General features: G+C 38.9%; 1 protein-coding gene across 2 annotated transcripts in view; it reads right to left on the reverse strand.

Moving 5' to 3' along the window:
• The window catches only part of LANCL3 (LanC like family member 3), a 42,986-nt gene that overhangs the window by 11,903 nt on the left and 12,394 nt on the right, over window positions 1-18,689 (reverse strand). For both annotated transcript variants that reach the window (XM_060770149.2, XM_060770150.2), the window contains exon 2: window positions 1,463-1,586. In XM_060770149.2, coding sequence (XP_060626132.2) covers window positions 1,463-1,586 — 124 coding nt within the window. The remainder of the gene's footprint in view (window positions 1-1,462; window positions 1,587-18,689) is intronic.

Here is an 18,689-nt window from a genome sequence, read left to right on the forward strand (position 1 = left end):
GTTGTTCTTCAAGGACAGTTAATCTGAGGTCAGAGCAGAAATGCCCAGGAAGATTGACATCTTCTACAGAAGTAGATGGGCTAGAATTGTTTGATGTGGGTGTTAAGAAGCTGTGCATTTAGACTTGACTAAGTGAAAACAACTAGCCCTGAAAAGTTGGAAAGTTTCAAGGTGTTTGCACTTCCTTAAACACCCAGAGCTAATTGAAAAGACCATGTAGTGTTCAGGCTGATTTTATTTTGGTATGAAGTGGGTGTGTAAAGGCAAGAACAACCTAAATCACAGTTAGTAAAACTAATTTTAAAAAGTGACTTTTTATTTAGCAGTCATCCTTTTGTTTGTATCTACTCTCTATTACCAGTAGAATCTGGAATTTAAGGGCCTGGGAAAGAGTTGGTAAGGCATGCTACAACAGTATAGCCCTTTTGGTAGAACTGGCAATAGTCCTTTAATAATTCCTTACTAATTTATAACTTGGACATGTGAGAATCCTGTGGATATATTTTTATATATGGAAGGAGATGTGCCCATTTCCCCAGAACTTTTTTAAAAAATGGCCAGGTCAGTGGGTTTGTCAAGCAGTCCTACACAAAGGTCAAAATTTAAACTAGGCAAAATGACTAAATCAATAGTAGTTTCCAACTGAATGTATTTAATTAAAGGCCAAGCAGAGGGAAATTCAAGACTATTTAAATTGAGATTTTAAAATAAAATGAAATATATAATATTGTAAGTAAAACCTCCTTATTATCCCAAAGTAGTTTCCAGTTGGATAGGGATCACACAACTACCTCAGGATTACAATTAATGCAAATTAACAACAAAAATAAGCTCAATGTGGCCTTCACTATTGAACAGCATCTCAAAGGCAAAGGAACAAAGACACCAAAAGTAGCTTCTAAACACCAATATTCCTTTGTAAGGAATTTGGAAGCTCTTAAGAGAGAAATTCTAACTGACCACTCAAGATTGGGCTGATCCAATTATGTAATCCCGTGCAACCCTTTGTTATTATATGCTATTAAACTGGCCTTAGCTTATGATGACCGGTCACAGTATTAAGATAAAACCTCCAAGAGACTGTGTTATTAATAGTTCTGTTCAGGTCTTGCAAACCTAGGGCTGGGGTTTCCTTTTATCAGGCACCATCTACACTGCCTTATAATGCAGTCTCAAACCGCATTATATAATCAATGTATACTCATATGATGCAGTTTAGTGCACTTAAACTGCATTTGATGAGACTATACTGATTATATAATGCAGATTCAAATTGCATTTTATGGCAGTGTAAATGGGGCCTCAGTCAATCCACCTTGGTCTACTCCTACTGCCTCCAACTTTTGGAATATTTTTGTCTTTTCTGATTGGCCATGCTTTGTCATGACGTGGTATTATAGCTATTCCTTGATTGTGAAATATTTAATGGCAACAAAAACTCCATACTTTAAAAAGTACTTACCAAGATATTCTGTTCCATAGTAAGAGTACATGAGGGGAACTGGTTTTCTCTTCCTCAGTGCATACTGTTTCCCAGATTCTAATATTGCCTGGCAAATTGACTTGATTTGTGCCGGAGTCAATATCTAAAGTGGAGAGGAAAAAATCCATCAGATATGATAGGAACTTTTATCAGGCTCATTGCAGAAAGTGTGTGTGTGTGTGGGGGGGGGGGGATCATCTTCTTAGCAAAGTGTACCATTCCCTTCCATTTTAAGGCATCATTTTATTTTATAAACCCCATCAGACGCTTTATGTTCTTTGTCCTTCTCCCATTTGTTCTGCATTCTGAACCATCACACCAGCAAGTGCAGTTCCTGCCCACTCCACATATTTTTAATCAAGGAAAACTTGAATATCAAAAGACAAGATTACTATGGTCCTCTTTCCGTTTGGTGTGGAAAGTGTGGGGATTTTAAACACCTTTTCCATTATCTGTTTTTCCCAAGCCTTCCTGCCCTACATTAGACCAATGTTATTATAAACCACTTTGCTACAATCCCTTTCTCCCAGGCTTTCCTTACCTCCATTAGGCCAGTGTTATATTAAAAAGCTAGCAAGACAACAATTTCAAAAGCCTAGATTACTTGGACCACGAGAAGAACCAACCAGTCCATACATCAGGAAATAAAGCCCGACTGCTCATTGGAGGGAAGGATGGTAGAGGCAAAGATGAAGTACTTTGGTCACATCATGAGAAGACAGGAAAGCTTGGAGAAGACAATGATGCTGGGGAAAATGGAAGGAAAAAGGAAGAGGGGCCGACCAAGGGCAAGATGGATGGATGGTATCCTTGAAGTGACTGGCTTGACTCTGAAGGAGCTGGGGGTGGTGACGGCCAACAGGGAGCTTTGGCATGGGCTAGTCCATGAGGTCACGAAGAGTCAGAAGTGACTGAATGAATAAACAACAACAGATTAATATTAAGAAGAAAATGCAGTGAAAGCAAAATGGTGAGGAACACCCATTCCTCCATGTCACCGGCAAATCTGTCAGATCACATTCCATGTGTTGTCAATCACTTTCTCTTGTTTGCAGGCACATTGGTAGTTCAAAAGATGGTTTCTCCTGTCCCCACATACTTTCTCTACAAAAGTAGTTTTACATCATGTGAAGGGCTCCATGGTACTTCGACCCTTAAAACATCTTGGGAGTATGTGGGAACAGAGAACAATTCATATCTGATGAGGTTACATTTCCTTCTGATATATTCTTTGGAATGGAAATGAGTCTTAAAATCCATAGAGGCAAACCCACCCACATATTTCTGTGTGATGCAGACTTTTCTAAGGGCCCTTCCACACAGCCATATAACCATGAATATCAAGGCAGAAAATGCCACATCTGCTTTGAAATGAGTTTTCTTAGTCCACACTGCCATATATTCCTGTTCAAACCAAAAAAAATGTAGGATTTTATTCAGCTGTGTGGAACGGGGCTAAGACTTTAGGAAAGTTGATTTCAGTAAATGTAGGAAAATACTGGATGTAATCGCAAGGTAAAAGGGCAAAGAATTGGAAGCCATGGCATATGTGGGTGGCTTAGAGAGGTGGTTCTGTATAGTCTGAAATAATAGAATCACTGTATTCTGTTTTCATCAGACTTCACCTGGAATACCATGTCCATTTCTGGACACTACAATATTGATAAGCAGGAATATGTCCAGAGAATGGAGACCAAAATGCCCTATGAGAGCAGCTTCGGGACCTGGGTATATTTATCCTGGAGAAAAGATGGATGAGAGATAACATGATAGCTATTGTTTAAATAATTGAAAGGCTGTCATATTGAAGATAGAGAAGCTTGTTTTCTGCTCCTCTAGAGCAGGGGTCCTCAAACGTTTTAAACAGAGGGCGAGATCATAGTCCCTCAAACTCTTGGAGGGCTGGATTATAATTTGAAAAAAAAACATGAATGAATTCCTATGCACACTGCACATATCTTATTTGTAGTGCAAAAGACACTTAAAAACAACACAATAATTAAAATGAAGAACAATTCTAACAAACATAAACTTAGTAGTATTTCAATGGGATGTGTGGGCCTGCTTTTGGCTGATGAGATAGGATAGTTGTTATTGTTGTGTGCTTTCAAGTCATTTCAGACTTAGGTTGACCCTTAGCGAGGGCCGGGTAAATGACCTTGGAGGTCTGCATCCGGCCCCCGGGCCTTAGTTTGAGGACCCCTGCTCTAGAGTAATGGATTCAAACTACACACAGAGATTCCACCTAAACATTATGAAGACATTCCTGATGATAACAGTCATTCAACAATGGAATATGCTTCCTCAGAATGTGATGGAGTTTCCTTCTCTGGATGTTTAAAAACAGAGACTGGATGACCATCTGTCAGGAGTGCTTTACTTGTGTATTCTTGTATGGCAAGGAATTTGACTGGATGACCTTTGTGGTCTCTTCCAATTCTATGATCTAGTTTGGAAAGTCATTTCTAAGGAATACATGAATTTCAGCTCAGATTTCACAATAGTCAAACTGATTGGCAAAGAGCATTCTTTTTTGAATATTTTCACTCAGTTTTAGAATATTCATGAGAAACCTTCTCTCATTAAAACTGGCATCATCAAGCTATAACTCTGTGAATTGTAAGTTCTAAACAAAGTGAATTTCGCAACTCATTTCAGACACATGGTTTAACCAGTTTCACAATCCAGCAAGGAAATTTATTAGCTTGATTTTCCTTGATTTTCATGCCAAGCTATCATGGCATAATTGAATTTTTTAAACTGAATTAATAAAGAAGTACTTGAAGCATGAGGCTAGAGGCATTCAGCCTGAACCATGTACTTGGAAATAAGCATTGCTGTTTTTCAGTTTAATCTACTAATTAAATACCAAATTGAAAAGTGTGGTTGACGAAACACCCAGAAAGCAATTAATTAAAAATGAAAGCTGGCAGGTCCAAGGAAAGAACTTGCAATGCAAGGCAAGAAATTACTCTAAAATCAGAAATGCTAGGCAAGCAAGGAAGCAAGGGCACCAGCAACACATCATCAATTTCCTTCATGGACAAGTCTCCCCACTGTTCTTCAATTACATGGTACCTCATCTGCAAAAAGATTATGCTATTATTTTGTTCTTCCTCTCTGATATTTTTGTACAGTAATGGAAAAAGAAGAGAGTGCTGGAAAAATATGGTATCATCTGACACCCCACCCACAAACTGCTTTGATTGTATATTCCTGAATGGCAATGGGATTGGACTAGATAGACCATGCGGTCTCTTCCAGCTTTATATTTCAATGATTCTATGAAAAAAATCATACCTCCATTGTGAATTATAAACCTTATGGCCCTGTTTTTTTCTTAAGTTTTGCACATTGTAAATGCCTGCTTTACTGATAATTACCTTCCTAACTACTCAAAAGCACCATATAATTAATTGTACTGGGATTTTATGGGCTCAGCAAAAGCATGTGCAGCCTCTCAGCTCTACATAGCTTTCAAGGTTCAACAGCTGTGTGATTGAATGGAAACAAGCGAATCAGAGAAGGCTATCTGTGGGGGTATGTAAAAAAACACATGCTAATTTTGTCCACCCGAAGTAAAAATTGATTAAAGAGGTTTTATTTATTTATTGATTCATTCATTTCTGGGTACCACAGTTCAAGAAGGATATTGAAAAGTTAGAAGGTGTCTAAAGAAAGGTGGCAAAATTTGATCAAAGGTTTGGAAGCCAAGCACTATGAGGAAAGGCTTAGGGAGCTGGGTATGTTGAGTTTGGAGAAAAGAGAGTAAGAGGGGACATGATAGCTATGTTGAAATATTTGAAAGGATGTCACATTGAGGAGAGGGCTTTTTTCTGCTGCTCTGGAGATTAGGACACAGGGCAATGGATTCAAATTGCAGGAAAAAAGATGCCACCTAACGATTAGGAAGAACTTCCTGATGGCAAGAGCTGTTCAGCAGTGCAATAGACTTCCTCAGAGCATGATGAAGTTTCCTTCTCTGGACGTTTCTAAACAGAGACTCAATGATCATCTGTCAGGAGTGCTTTGATCATATTTTCCTGCATGACAGGGGACTGGACTACGTGGCTCTGTGCATAATGAGTACCTTAAAAACAAAACAAACCACTGGGCCAAATGACCCCGAATTTGGCAACAAAACTCCTCACAATCCAAAGAGTGACCATTATTGAAAAACTCCCACAAAAACACATTTAAATTCAAAAAATGAAGAAGACAACACACCTCTCCCCCCACTCACGCTGAGGACACAGAATGAGGGTTCCGAAGCAGCAGGGGCAGCAATGGTTGCTGCTCCCTGCGTGTCTCTCAGCCCCTAACTAACACTAAGGCAAGGGATCAAAGGACAGAGGCTGAGGAGAAGGAGGAGGGGGAGGAAAGAGAGGAGGGGGAGGAAAAAAGAGGGAGTCGGGCCACACTCTGTGCACACTCTCTGTCTCTCCCACTCTCTGTCTCCCACACACACACTCCCACAGCACAAAGGAGGGACGAAGGTGCTATGATGGGGGTTATAAGGACACACGAAACTGACATTGTTTGGAAAGAAGCTCCAAAGACCATCCAACCCAACCTCATTTGGCAGTAAAGGAAGACACCATCAAAGCCCTCACAACAGATGGCCAACCAGTTGGAAGGGAGCCCTAAAGGCCATCCGGTCCAATCCCCCCCTTCCCTCCCTTTCTCTGCTTCCCTTCCTTCTCCTTCCCTCCATTCCCTTCCCTTCCTCCCTTTCTTTCCTTCCTTTTTCTCCTCCCCTCACCAGCTACATCCTCCTTTATTAAATCTATAGTGTAGATGCACCCAAAGTCAAACCTTCCACACTGCCATGTAAAATCCAAATTATCTACTTAGGACTGGATTATATGGCAGTGTAGACACACGCATGCACACACACACAGATGGATGTTGGATCACTGGTTGGTGTGATTGATATATATATATATATATATATATATATATATAAACAATAATAATATATATATATCTTTATATATTATTATATATATTGCTATATAATATATATTATATATATTATTGTTATATATACTACAATATAATATAATGTTACTACTATATATTACTATATTAAATAGGCTCATAGAATAGACTTAGAAGGGACTCTACCATGGTATTGGGTGAGAACAGACAGGAAGGAAGGAGAGAAGAAAGGAGGGAGGGGAAACGGGAAGGAAAGGCAGGAAAGAGGTAAAGAAGGAAGGAAGGAGAAAAGGAAATAAAAAATGAAAGAAGGAAGGAAACAGGGAGGGAAGAAAGGAGACAAAGGAACAAATAGAGAAAGAGGGAGGGAAGGAAGGAAAGAGAGAAGGAAGGATGAAACCAAAGAGCGAAGGAAGGAATGAAAGAAAGAGGTAGAGAAGGAAGAAAGGAGAGAAAAGGGAAGAAAAAGGGGGGAAGGAATAGGTAGGTACCTCTCTTTCATAATAGTCCAGATCTCTACCTCTACTTCAAAAATTCTTACTATAGGCCACAGCAACACGCAGCAGGGTACAGCTAGTATTTTATAGAAAGAAAACTCTAAATTCCTTGAAAAAAAATAGCATTTGTGTTGCCCAGGAAGGCTCATCTATTGTCAAAATATTATATCCAACAGTAAGTATTTTGACATTTCTTATGTCTACATTCTTTGACAATCATGTAAGAAATACAAGAAATATTTGAGTGTGATAGAATAGTGCTCTCCCTAGTCTTGTGTGCTTCAGATGTGTTGGCCTGCAGCTTTTACTATTGCTAGCCAGTACAACAATTGTAGTACAGCACACCTAGAAGTTCAGGAAATATGCTTTTGAACAAGAGCAGCACACATTTATGTTGCATGCTGTAGCTTTACAGAAAGAACAGCAGAGGGCAGTTTAGCAGCAACTGCAATGTGCGGAAAGAGCATCATAAAGAGAACAACATACTTTGTATTCAACAAGCTAACTTGCTCTGGCATACAAAATGGTGCATATAAACTCAATAAAATTCTTGGTTTGCTGCACTGCAGCACATCATAGAACGAGTTCCAAGTGCTATCAAGTCACTTCCCCCCATGAAGCCTTGGGGGAACTGTAGTGTCATCTGATGTAAAAAAAAAAAAAAGGATTGCAACAAAAACGTTTGCTGCTTGATTTCGGATTAATGTTCCAACAAATTCACTGCATCACAACATTCACCAATTGCACTCTCCTCCCTTTCATTCTATTTAAAATTTAATTGATAGCAGGAGAAACCAAACAGGAAAGACACGGGGGGGAAATAAGATGACTATATGCAACTAATTTAATGCATATAATTTCTGTCAAGATATTCTTACTACATGGGCAATATAGCTATTGTGTTATTGAATTACCAGATTACAAATATTGGGGCACTCAGCTCTTTCCCTAAAAAACTAGACATTATTTGATCTTGACACTAGTGTTTCCTCTGAATAGGTCTAACCGACTTCTAATGTAAGGTACATGATAAAGTTAATATGATAGATGTGTTCATTCTTACCCTGAACTGTGTCAGGAACTAAATATTCAGTATAGGGTGCACCAACTAATATTTTCTGTGCTATAGATATTGGACAGATATCAAAAGAAACACACTGAGAGAAAAACTGCCTCGCTTTGTGGCAGTTTAAAACATACACATCCTTTTAGTGGTGTATGCTCTGCTGTGATTTTAGCCAGAGGATTTATTTCAACAAATGTGTACTCCTAAATAATTATAATGACTATAACAGTATCAATGACTATTAAATCTCGGTAAATATTTCAATAGCAGGATGCTCACCACTACAGCCTCTTCAGAAGGTACCATGCTAGGTTTGATGTTTCTTATTACAATGGATCAACTATCAGAAATCTCTGGATGCAATTTTTAGAAACTCATATTCCACAATATATTAATGTCATTTTAAATGACTAAGAAGCAGCATGAGACTGCCTGCTGGCATTTTTCCAGATTATGCTACATGGCATTCTGCAAACAATACACGTTCAAATATGAGCCAGGCTTCTTTTATTCTGACATGGTGGATGACAGCTGAACTCATTTATCACAGAAGCCCAATAAATCTCATTCTGGCTGGAAAATCTGGGGTTATGAAAGTATCTCACAGTTGTGAGATTTGATTTCAGACAGGTCCTCTTAGCACCATAAATGGAGTCTCCAGCCCTGTGAAAGTTTTTACATATCTATAGCATGAGAGTGGAGCACAAGTACTAGCAGAAGATTGTTATTTTCCTCAAATTATTAACTCTTGCTCTTAATTACCCAGTGTTCCTTACGAATGTTTAAAAGACCACGCAACTAGTCAACACGAATGAGTTTTAAATGTTGCATATTTACAAAATTGTGAAATATCTCTCTGGAACCAACCCCAAACCCTTGCTGTACTGTAGGAGTTTTTCTTTCTTTGCCATTTTTTTTGTTTACACTTTACAATATGAGGGCAAACCAAATCCCATCCCAGTGAAATCACCAACTTTTACTTAGCCAACAGCGTTCAATCTTTGAAACAAATACATTCTAGGAAAGTAATACTGGAGCATAGCTTTGAATTAGTAGACTATTGTTAGAATGTGCAGTCTGTGGAGAAACTATGATGCTAATGTGGAACAAACAAACAGGAAAGTAAAGCATATACTTTGAAGTCCCCAATGCTTTGAGATGAAACAGCAAAATTTATTAGCAAATTCAATTTCATTTAATATGGACTTAAATCACAATCACTGATATTCTTCCCAATGCAAATGTCGTTAGCATAACATATTTTAAGTTACCATAAAATAGTATTATCATCTATGAATGGCATTGTGGATGGATCACTGCACTTTTGCAGATGATGTCTTCGGTTTTCATTAAAACAGCCTAGAACCTCATGGCCTCTGTTCTGTCATGCGCTGGGCCTGTAATAGCTGTACTTTTCTATAGGACGTATACTTTAAGCCCAGCGGGAAGCCAGAGGTGCCTCAAAGAGAGGTTCTCATGGATCTTTCTGAAGTGATGGTCTTTAAAGTTTTTAGTGATACAACAAAGTCTTTATTATGGAACAAACAACAAATCTTCAATGGTTCAAACAACACTTCAAGGCTTTCTTAGTCTAGTCCTCAATGGGCTGGTACCTGACTTTAATTAACTGAACTTTCTCTGTGGGAAAAACCCTTTTTAACCTCTCCCAGGCTGTTTACTATCTATTCCTCATCGGTGTGGGTCCTACTACCGATTCCAAATGCGTCTGCGTATTGAGTAGACCTACCAGCCGAGGCTTGAAGATATTTCAGCTGCAGTTCGGTGGATCTCTAGTGCTGTCCTCCCTCAGAGAGTTCTTTGGGAACTTCAGGGCTGTTTTACCTCTGTTTGTTGTGAGGCTGAGAGGCTGTGAGCTCTCAGCCAGAGCCTTGGGATCTTTTCCCTGGATGCTCCTTTCCCTGGATGCTCTTGGGAAAAGAAGCTTTTCCACAGGACGAGCTGGTCTACGTCCTATAGTCTAGCTTCCTTGTGTGCAACTGCCCAAAAAATTGCTCCTTTCCCTCCCAGAGCCCTGAACAAGAGGTGGAACCAAAGCTTAATTATGATGGACAGGAGGCCTGCCCTATGACTGCAAACAGATAACAGAAAGAAAATAAAGTTGGAGGTCCTGGTACAGCCGTACCAGCACACTCCTTGCCTAGATTTCTCAGTGATGAGAAATCTACACTATAACATTGGCAAATTTAATTTGGTAGTGTTCCTCAAATAACCTAACACTATCATACTGTCAGTATGAAAGAAAGTGTCTGAAAGGAAATGTCCAGTTTCCCTTTTGATTATTTGAGCTATTTGAATGGCTAGCACAACTGCACACAGTACTAACCTAGGGATAGTAGTGTTAGATTATAAGGAGTCTACCGTATACCATGCAGTTGTGGACAAGTCTACATAGGGACCACCAAACGCAGCGCACAAACACGAATCAAGGAACATGAAAGGCATTGCAGACTACTTCAACCAGAGAAGTTAGCCATAGTAGAGCACCTGATGAACCAACCTGGACGCAACATATTATTTGAGAACACAGAAATGCTGGATCACTCCAACAAGCACCATGTCAGACTCTACAGAGAAGCCATTGAAATCCACAAGCATGTGGACAATTTCAACAGAAAGGAGGAAACCATGAAAATGAACAAAATCTGGCTATCAGTATTAAAAAAACTCTAAAATTAGAACAGCACAACAACAGAGAGGAAACAAACAAGGACATCTAATCACCTCTCAACAAAAGATTGCTCCAGGCATTGCCAGGCAATCAAATGCTAATCAAGGTGGTCAGTTGAAACATTCACAGCTAGCTCCAGCAGACAAAAGTCCTTTGTCCCACCCTGGTCATTCCACAGATATATAAACCCCTTTTCCTAATTCCAACAGACCTCACTACCTCTGAGGATGCTTGCCATAGATGCAGGCAAAATGTCAGGAGAAATGCCTCTAGAACATGGCCATATAGCCCAAAAAAACCTACAACAACCCAAATTGAAGATATGCAGTAGAAAAATTAAAATTATCTCAAGTTCTTGAATGACACATGATTTTGTCTCTCAAAAAGTACTGTGTGGTGATCTAAACTCCTTTGTGCATTGTAAAAGAGAGAGGAGAGCTGAGACTTTAAAAAAAGATGCAGGAAATTGAGACTAAAAAGAAGCTATATAATCAAAATTTAAAACTGGAATCTGATTATTAAATTACACATATCACAAGTGTGTCAACAAGGGATCTACCTTGCAAAGAAATCCACTGATGACAAAATATGCAATTTGTGTATGATTTTGAACTCTAACTAAAATTCTTTTTAGCTTCCATTTTGCTGACTTTTTACCTTCGGCTTCTTGTTTCTTCTTATAATGTAAGGCAAGGCTGGAGAAACAATGACCTGTGGTTCTCATGCACCTGTTTCCTCATCTCCTTAAAGTCCTCCCAAATCTTATATTTTCAAAATAAATGTGGGCAAAATAATCATTCAAAAGTCAATTTTTATCTAAACCACCAAATACAAGTCCTCACTCCCAGACCACATATAACTAATCATTTCCAGATTGGGAAATCAGCTGATTTTCTAGTCAATATCAGTTTTCAGCCCAACCTACACAGTACTATATTTCCAACCTACACAGTGCTATATTTCCAATCATGACTCATTACCCCGTGCTTATTTTTCAGTAAGGAAAGTAAAGCATGGCTACACAGAAGGAAAGCCCTGTTCTGTGATCATATTTCACACTGCCATAGGAGGTTCAGGAATCTTCACAAGAGTTTTGAAGACAGATACCTAAAAAGATATGGAAATAGGTAATCTTCAGATCCAAATCATTTAGGGCTTTGGACTTAAAACCTGCATGATGTACTTGGCTTAAAAATAGGACAATAGTCAGAATGTGACATCCAAAAGTAGGTCTGACTATTGAGAAGTTTGCAAATTAAAGCACATGGGGAAGAAAATCTATAATTTAATGAAGCAAGCCACACAAAATATGCACTTAGAAAATGCTGTTTAATAAACCCTACATGGATCACTTTCCATATACTGTCAGCATTCTTCAGCTTTCACTGGCGCTAATAAGGAAGCACAAGGTCTCCAGTATGGCAAACTGCCACTTTTATTTTACCTGCTGATTTGCAATTTGTGCTGCATATATGGTCCACCGCATGGAAGCACTAGCTCAGGATATAGAAGAATGCTGATAGGTGAAAGAGAGAAAGATCAAATGAAGGTGATTAAATTTGTTAAGACAGCTGGGGATTATTCTACGTCATCACTCCTTTTAAAAAGGAGTAATAATTTTGACCTAATAGCCCCAATGTCAGAATCCTGACAATATCTTGTATAAGATGTTCTCTTTCACTTACAACCCCCACTCCTTCCACCCATAAAAGAAGAAAGGAGGCATAAGGAGACAGTTGCCATTGCCTCGAACTAAGCCCAAAAATCTATGTACAATTCAAGTCATATTTTTAATGCAGAGATCGCATATAGCTTGATATTGCTATGTTCCAAGGACAAACAAGAGAGGGAGAGAAAGAAAGAACAGTGGGAGTAAGCAACATATTCCTCTGATTTAAAATTCAGTAAAAGAGGAGGCAATTTCTCCTCATTAAACATTTAGCATTTGAGTCTTAGATACTGGCAAGGTTAAAGCTATGTTAGTCTTGTCTTCCTGCGCCTCCTTCTCAACCATCACTGCATATAAAACAAGTATTCCTTTGGGGGAAGAGATGCCAGTTTGTCAGAAAATATGATTCAGTGCACTATGTGTGTGTGTGTATGCAGTGTGTGTGTGTGTGTGTGTGTGTGTATATATATATCTCAGTGGAGAGAAAGGGGAGGGGGGGAATCCAGATAAAAGACAACTCAGAACAACACTAGAAGCCAAAATAGGAAAGAAACCATTGGTTTTGCCCTATTAATAATTACCATGTCAAACACCAAGTTTTTTTTCTAGTAATGACAGCTCAGATTCTCTTAAGACATTTCATCATATCAGTATCAGTTGCCAGTGAACCAACTATCAATATCAATTTTAAGGAGCTATCTGGCCCTATTTTGAGGATAGGATTCAGCATTCTGGACAACTTCTTTCAATTTCAGAGTAAGTTCATGACTTCAGTCACATGAAAGTCATATGCCCCTGCTAGGAGCTCCCAGTGGAACAATGGGTTAAACCCTTGTGCCAGCTGGACTGCTAACTGAAAGTTCAGTGGTTCAAAGCCAGGGATTGGGGTGAGCTCTCATCTGTCATCTCCAGCTTCTGATGTGGGGACATAAGAGAAGTCTTCCACAGGATGGTAAAATATCTGGGAATCCCCTGGCCAATTCTCTCACACTAGAAGTGACTTGCAGTTTCACAAGTTGCTCCTGGCATGGAAAAAAATCTGCCACTGCTGTTTCATAAAACAAAAATAGAGTCCCTTCCTTCCATTTTAGAATCTTAAAATTCTCATTTTAATATTCTCCTAATAATTAAAAAAAAAAAACATCTAACATTCATTTCCATGTGACTAGCATGCCTATGGAGTGTCAGCTAGTCAAAATTATCTGGAAATTGTCCAAGCTGTGTTTTACAAATATTACAGAAAGGACTAAATTATTCACTGATCATGTGGATACCTGTCTTTCATGTAACACATGTGTTTGTTCTCAGGTGTCTGAAAACAAGGAGATGCAGAAGTGGAGGCTTAAGAAAGATTTGTGTAAGAGAGCTTTGAAGATAAAAATGAAAGAGAGAGATGGAGTAAAGTTAACTGGGGAGTTTTTCCCAGGACAGGAAACTGGAGGGGAATTAAAGGCTAAAGAACTGGTCATAGAAACTGATCATTTAATTCAGGCAGGCCCAGAATTGGCTTGATGGCAGCCAAATGGAATGGAACCAGCCACAATCAATCTCACTGCCTTCCTGTATTCCCCAGGTTTGGGTAGCACAGGGACTCAGGATAGCACTTACTATCTCCTCCTCTCCTCTATATTGTAGCAATCTCTGGATGTGACATGAGTTCCATCTATCAACCGTTGTCTGCAGTAAGTTTTGGCTGGAATGACCAGGGAAGGGAAAGAAGCAGGTGGGACTGAATACTCCTTTCCTCTTGCCCTCTTCTTTTCCTCTTGCACTGGCCATCCTTACTACAGGTGACAATTACAGATAGGACTCATGTAGTGGCCAAACACTGACATGACATAGAGGATAAGAAGGGCATTAAGGAGGGCATCCAGCAGAGCCAAAGCACATTTGGTGCTGCTGGGCAGTTGGGACTCACTTCTGACTATTCAGTGTCTGGGGTAGTACTTGGAGGTCCCATAATGGTCCAGTGTGGAATATGCCACAATGGATTGGCCCAATGTAGATTTTCCCAGAGGTCAGAGAAAATAGCATTAATTTTTCATTGCACCAGGATGTAGGAGGAGAGATTTCCTTTGATTCCTGAAATAACTGTGAGGAGGAAGGGGGAGCCACTTTGGAGGCCTGATGAAACCCCTCAATGACTCTGGACCTTAGAATCGAAGGTAGAGTCTATGGGGACAATGGTCCAAAGTATTTCCCTAACACTGGGAGTAAAGCCTCCAAGGAATGCCAGGGTCCAATGCCTCCTCCAAAGGGGCATCCCCAAAATTAGGGCAACCTAGCAGGTCCTTTTAATTGGCAAGGGAGAGAAGAAGAGGGCCCTGGCCATCAGTTTCTTGGGCCTTGGTAAAAGGGGCTATGGACAGTGTGCTGAGCTAGGTGGTACAGCAGGGAGAAATGAAAGTGAAATTCAAGGGAGAGTCACAGCAATTGTCCTACATTCTCACCAACGTGCGTAATTACATGAAGGACTATGAGGACACTATCCTGTTAGAAGAGGCGAAAGTGCAGAAAAATCTGCAGCAGCAGACTGGCTCAATTAGTTCTATAAGAGAGAGGTGCCCAAGCTGAACAGCCTGGCTGATTTCTTAGAGGCCCCGAAAGTAAGGTTTCAAGACCCATTGTTCAAGTTCAGAGCAAAGATGCAAACCAAGCAGCTGAGTCAGGAACCTCGCACAGTGTCAGAGTAAGACCTAGAGTTCAAAGTGGTCACAGGAAAATTTATGGATTGGTCAAAGGCCACCAAGTTGAAGTATTTCAAGAGTGGCCTGAGATTCAAGTTGCTGGACTTGGCCTTACATAGAGACAACCATGCAAGATTGGATGAGTGAAAAGGTGGAGAATATAAATTAGCAGGTGAGATAACACAAGAGAGATTATGCTGCCTGGGTAGACAGCAGTGGGCAACGGTGAGGGTTTCAGAAACCTGGATGATCTGCTTTCTTTCATCAGCAAATATATTATCATATGTATCAGCAATGGCAAAGATGCATTTATTTTAAAACTCTGTACAATTTCACTTTAAAGGCCTGCTGTCATGCCAGTATAACAATTGGGCAGTATAGAAAAACAGAATGTGAAAAAAGCTCGCAAATGGAAAAGAGGTACACTGTGGAGACACCAGATGGGTAGAGATCAGAGCATGGGGCCTCAGAGCATGGGAGCCATGTGGCAAAAGAAAAAAAAAGAAAAAAAAAGAAAAAAAAGAAACACATACAAGAGCTGTGACAACAATTTGACACAGAAGAATAAAACCAGAAAGAGCTGAAAAGCAAATGCTGCTCCAAAGGATGTAGAAAATCAGAAGAATTTAGTCCTGTACATTATAGGAAAAAACACACACACCAAAACAGATAAGTCTTTAAGATGCCATTACCTCTACTGTATTAATGAATCAAACTGCAGTGATTGTGTTGCAGTAACCTAATCCCAGAAGTAAAGTATATTAATTTCTATCACAATTCTCTTATTTTTAGAAGGCAAAAAATAAAGGGTGGAATATTATAACATTTAAGTATAATTGACAAATCATTAATTTTATTTCATCATTTACAATGGGCAGTTTATAAATGACAAAAACAATTCTGTAACTCCAAATATAGCTCCAATTCTGACACTTCCAACTGAGGATTATCACTAAAGAACAGTATGCCAATGTTATTTGTATTATTTGCTGGTGAAACATGTACTAAGTTGAAAATTCCCCAAAGAAGCCATTTGCTTCTTTGGAGAAGTGTTTATTTTTGTTAGTGCCCATTTATCCTTTCCCCTGATCATTTCCAAGGAAATGCACATAATACTGAAAAATGAAGAAATGAATGCTATTCAGGATAATTAAACATTAAAATAAGACGACATGAAATTTATCTAATTTCCTTGTGTGAAATGGAAGTGACTAGTTATGTTATGCTTGAACCGACCTAGTTTGGTTTAGAGTATAAATTTGGAATACTCAGTGCATCAGCTTTGCAAATCAAGCCATGTCCCACCGCCATCATTTCCCCCCTGGTCTAAATGTTATTTGAGTTGGAAAATAATTGCCTCTTTCCAATCTACCCTCTTTCTAATGTACTCTCTTTTCCTGTCCGACACCTCCTACTTCCCCCTGCACAAAGGATACCTGCAAACATAATTTTCTCATTTGGCTGATGGAACAAAGGGGTGCATGTGATGGGTGAATTTGTATTTTGTATTTTGTATATTGTATATTTGTATTTTGTATATAATTCATTTGTATATTGAAATATCCTGCTTTTTTATCCATGGCCAAATGGTTCTACAGGTCAACTTATAAATGTAACCTTAAAAATACAAATTAAATAATTAATAAAATATAATAAAGCATACCAAATGAATAATAAAAGAACAACCAACACTCCTTCGAAGATGGTAATCTTAGATAATGATATAAAAAAAACAGAAAGAAAATAAATACACATTTTGTGTAAATGCAGTTTTGATGGCTGAAAGTGCTCTGCCACCATCCTTTGTAATATATCCACTACTAAATCTATTAGCACTAATATTTCTCATATATATCCAGTTCATTGTTATGCCTATTTAGCCACATTTAACATTGTTTCAATGAAGCTGAATTTCCTGAAGCAGTTATATTGCAACAATGAAAATTTTGTAGCGATGCCTGAATGCATAGTGTGTTGGGTTGAAAAAATGTTTCCTCCCTGTTTAAAATGTCTACTTGCCATCTAAATATAGTTGCTTGAAGACAAGGGCACAAAAATCTCTTGGAAATCCTGCTGTGTATTGCCCCCAAATACAAATCTGTCAAACTGCAAGGTTCTTTGAGATTGCCAAGCATTTCTTACATTTTAGAATGGCTAGAGCCTCCTCTGTGTTTGCTTGCTCTTCCCATGTATAATGTGGCTAGAATAGCAAATCAGACCCTTGGGCCAATTTTCTGACAATTTTCTGGTAACAATGTTAAGAGCAATATCAATGTTTTGGCCAAAGATGACTGGTCACATCTATGCCAAGAAACACGGTCAAGACTGAATAAGCATGATTACCACTGTTGTGTAATAACAGTTTTGATCAAGCTAATCACACCTTAATGAAAAATCAACCTTCAGGCAACTACAGGGAGGAAGAAAAATCAGCCGGCATATTTGAAAAGTTGCTTTGGGGGTTCAGCAGAAATTGTTGTCATTTTAATTTTATTGACTGGATTAGAACACTTCTGTTTACTATAAATCTTAGTGCTACTGAAAGTGGTGTTTCTTGGACCTGGACCAATTCCTGATTTATTGACTGTAGGAAGACAGGTTTTGCAATTCCATTGTAGAACTTGGAAACATATTTTTGTTGAACTACAGTTTCCATAATGCTGCAAATATTGGACAGCTGGCCTTGGGATTCTGGATGTTGTCCAATATTTTCAAGCTTTATACTATATGCAGAACATAAAACAAATGGATATGTTATGCACCGACTTCAAACTGTTCAATCACCACATTTTTTTCTATTTCAGGCCAACACTATTTAAAATAGCTTTCATTCTGCATGCATGGATGATAATGTCCAGCCTTGCTTGCTTTTTTTTCCTGACATGAATCCTAAGAGAACTAGAAAGGACTGGATAATTGCTACTAAAAGAATACAAGCTAAATTTATTGGAATCATAATGCAAATCTACTCTCCCTGTGAAATAAGTTTTCTTGAAGATAAAGCAGCCAAATGTCTCCAGTAGCTAGGAGGTACATTTAAAATTCAGGCATGCTAAAATTATTTTCATTGTTGTTGGTCATCTAAATGCTTGCTGACATTCACTTAATCTTATCCACAATGTATTATGCCTTAGCAAACAATATTAATGTATTTGTACTGGTGGTGCAGCACGTTAAACTGCTGAGCTGCTGAACTTGCTGACCAAAAGGTTGGCAGTTCAAATCCAAGGAGTGGGATGAGCTGTTAGCCCCAGGTTTTGCCAACCTAGCAGTTCAAAAACATGCAAATGTGAGTAGATCAATAGGTACCAACCTTGGAGGGAAGGTAATGCAGTCATGCTGGCGACATGACCTTGGAGGTATCTACGGAGAATGCTGGCTCTTTGGCTTAGAAATGGAGATGAGCACCACCACCCCACCCCACCCCACCCCAGAGTCAGACATGACTAGACTTAATGTCACGGGAAATCTTTACCTTTACTTACTGGGAATTGTTAAAAAGAACAAAATATTTAATTCTGGTCTTTTATATAGATATATTGTGACCTAGGAGTAAACAAAGAGTTCTAGAGATCACACTAAGTGAAGGCTACTTTGCTATCCTCCTATCTGTTCAGAGAACACTATAACTTTCCAAAGTAAAATGAGCTGTACTAT

Source organism: Anolis sagrei, chromosome 3 (genome assembly GCF_037176765.1).
Source record: "Anolis sagrei isolate rAnoSag1 chromosome 3, rAnoSag1.mat, whole genome shotgun sequence".
Classification (NCBI taxonomy): Eukaryota; Metazoa; Chordata; class Lepidosauria; order Squamata; family Dactyloidae; genus Anolis; species Anolis sagrei.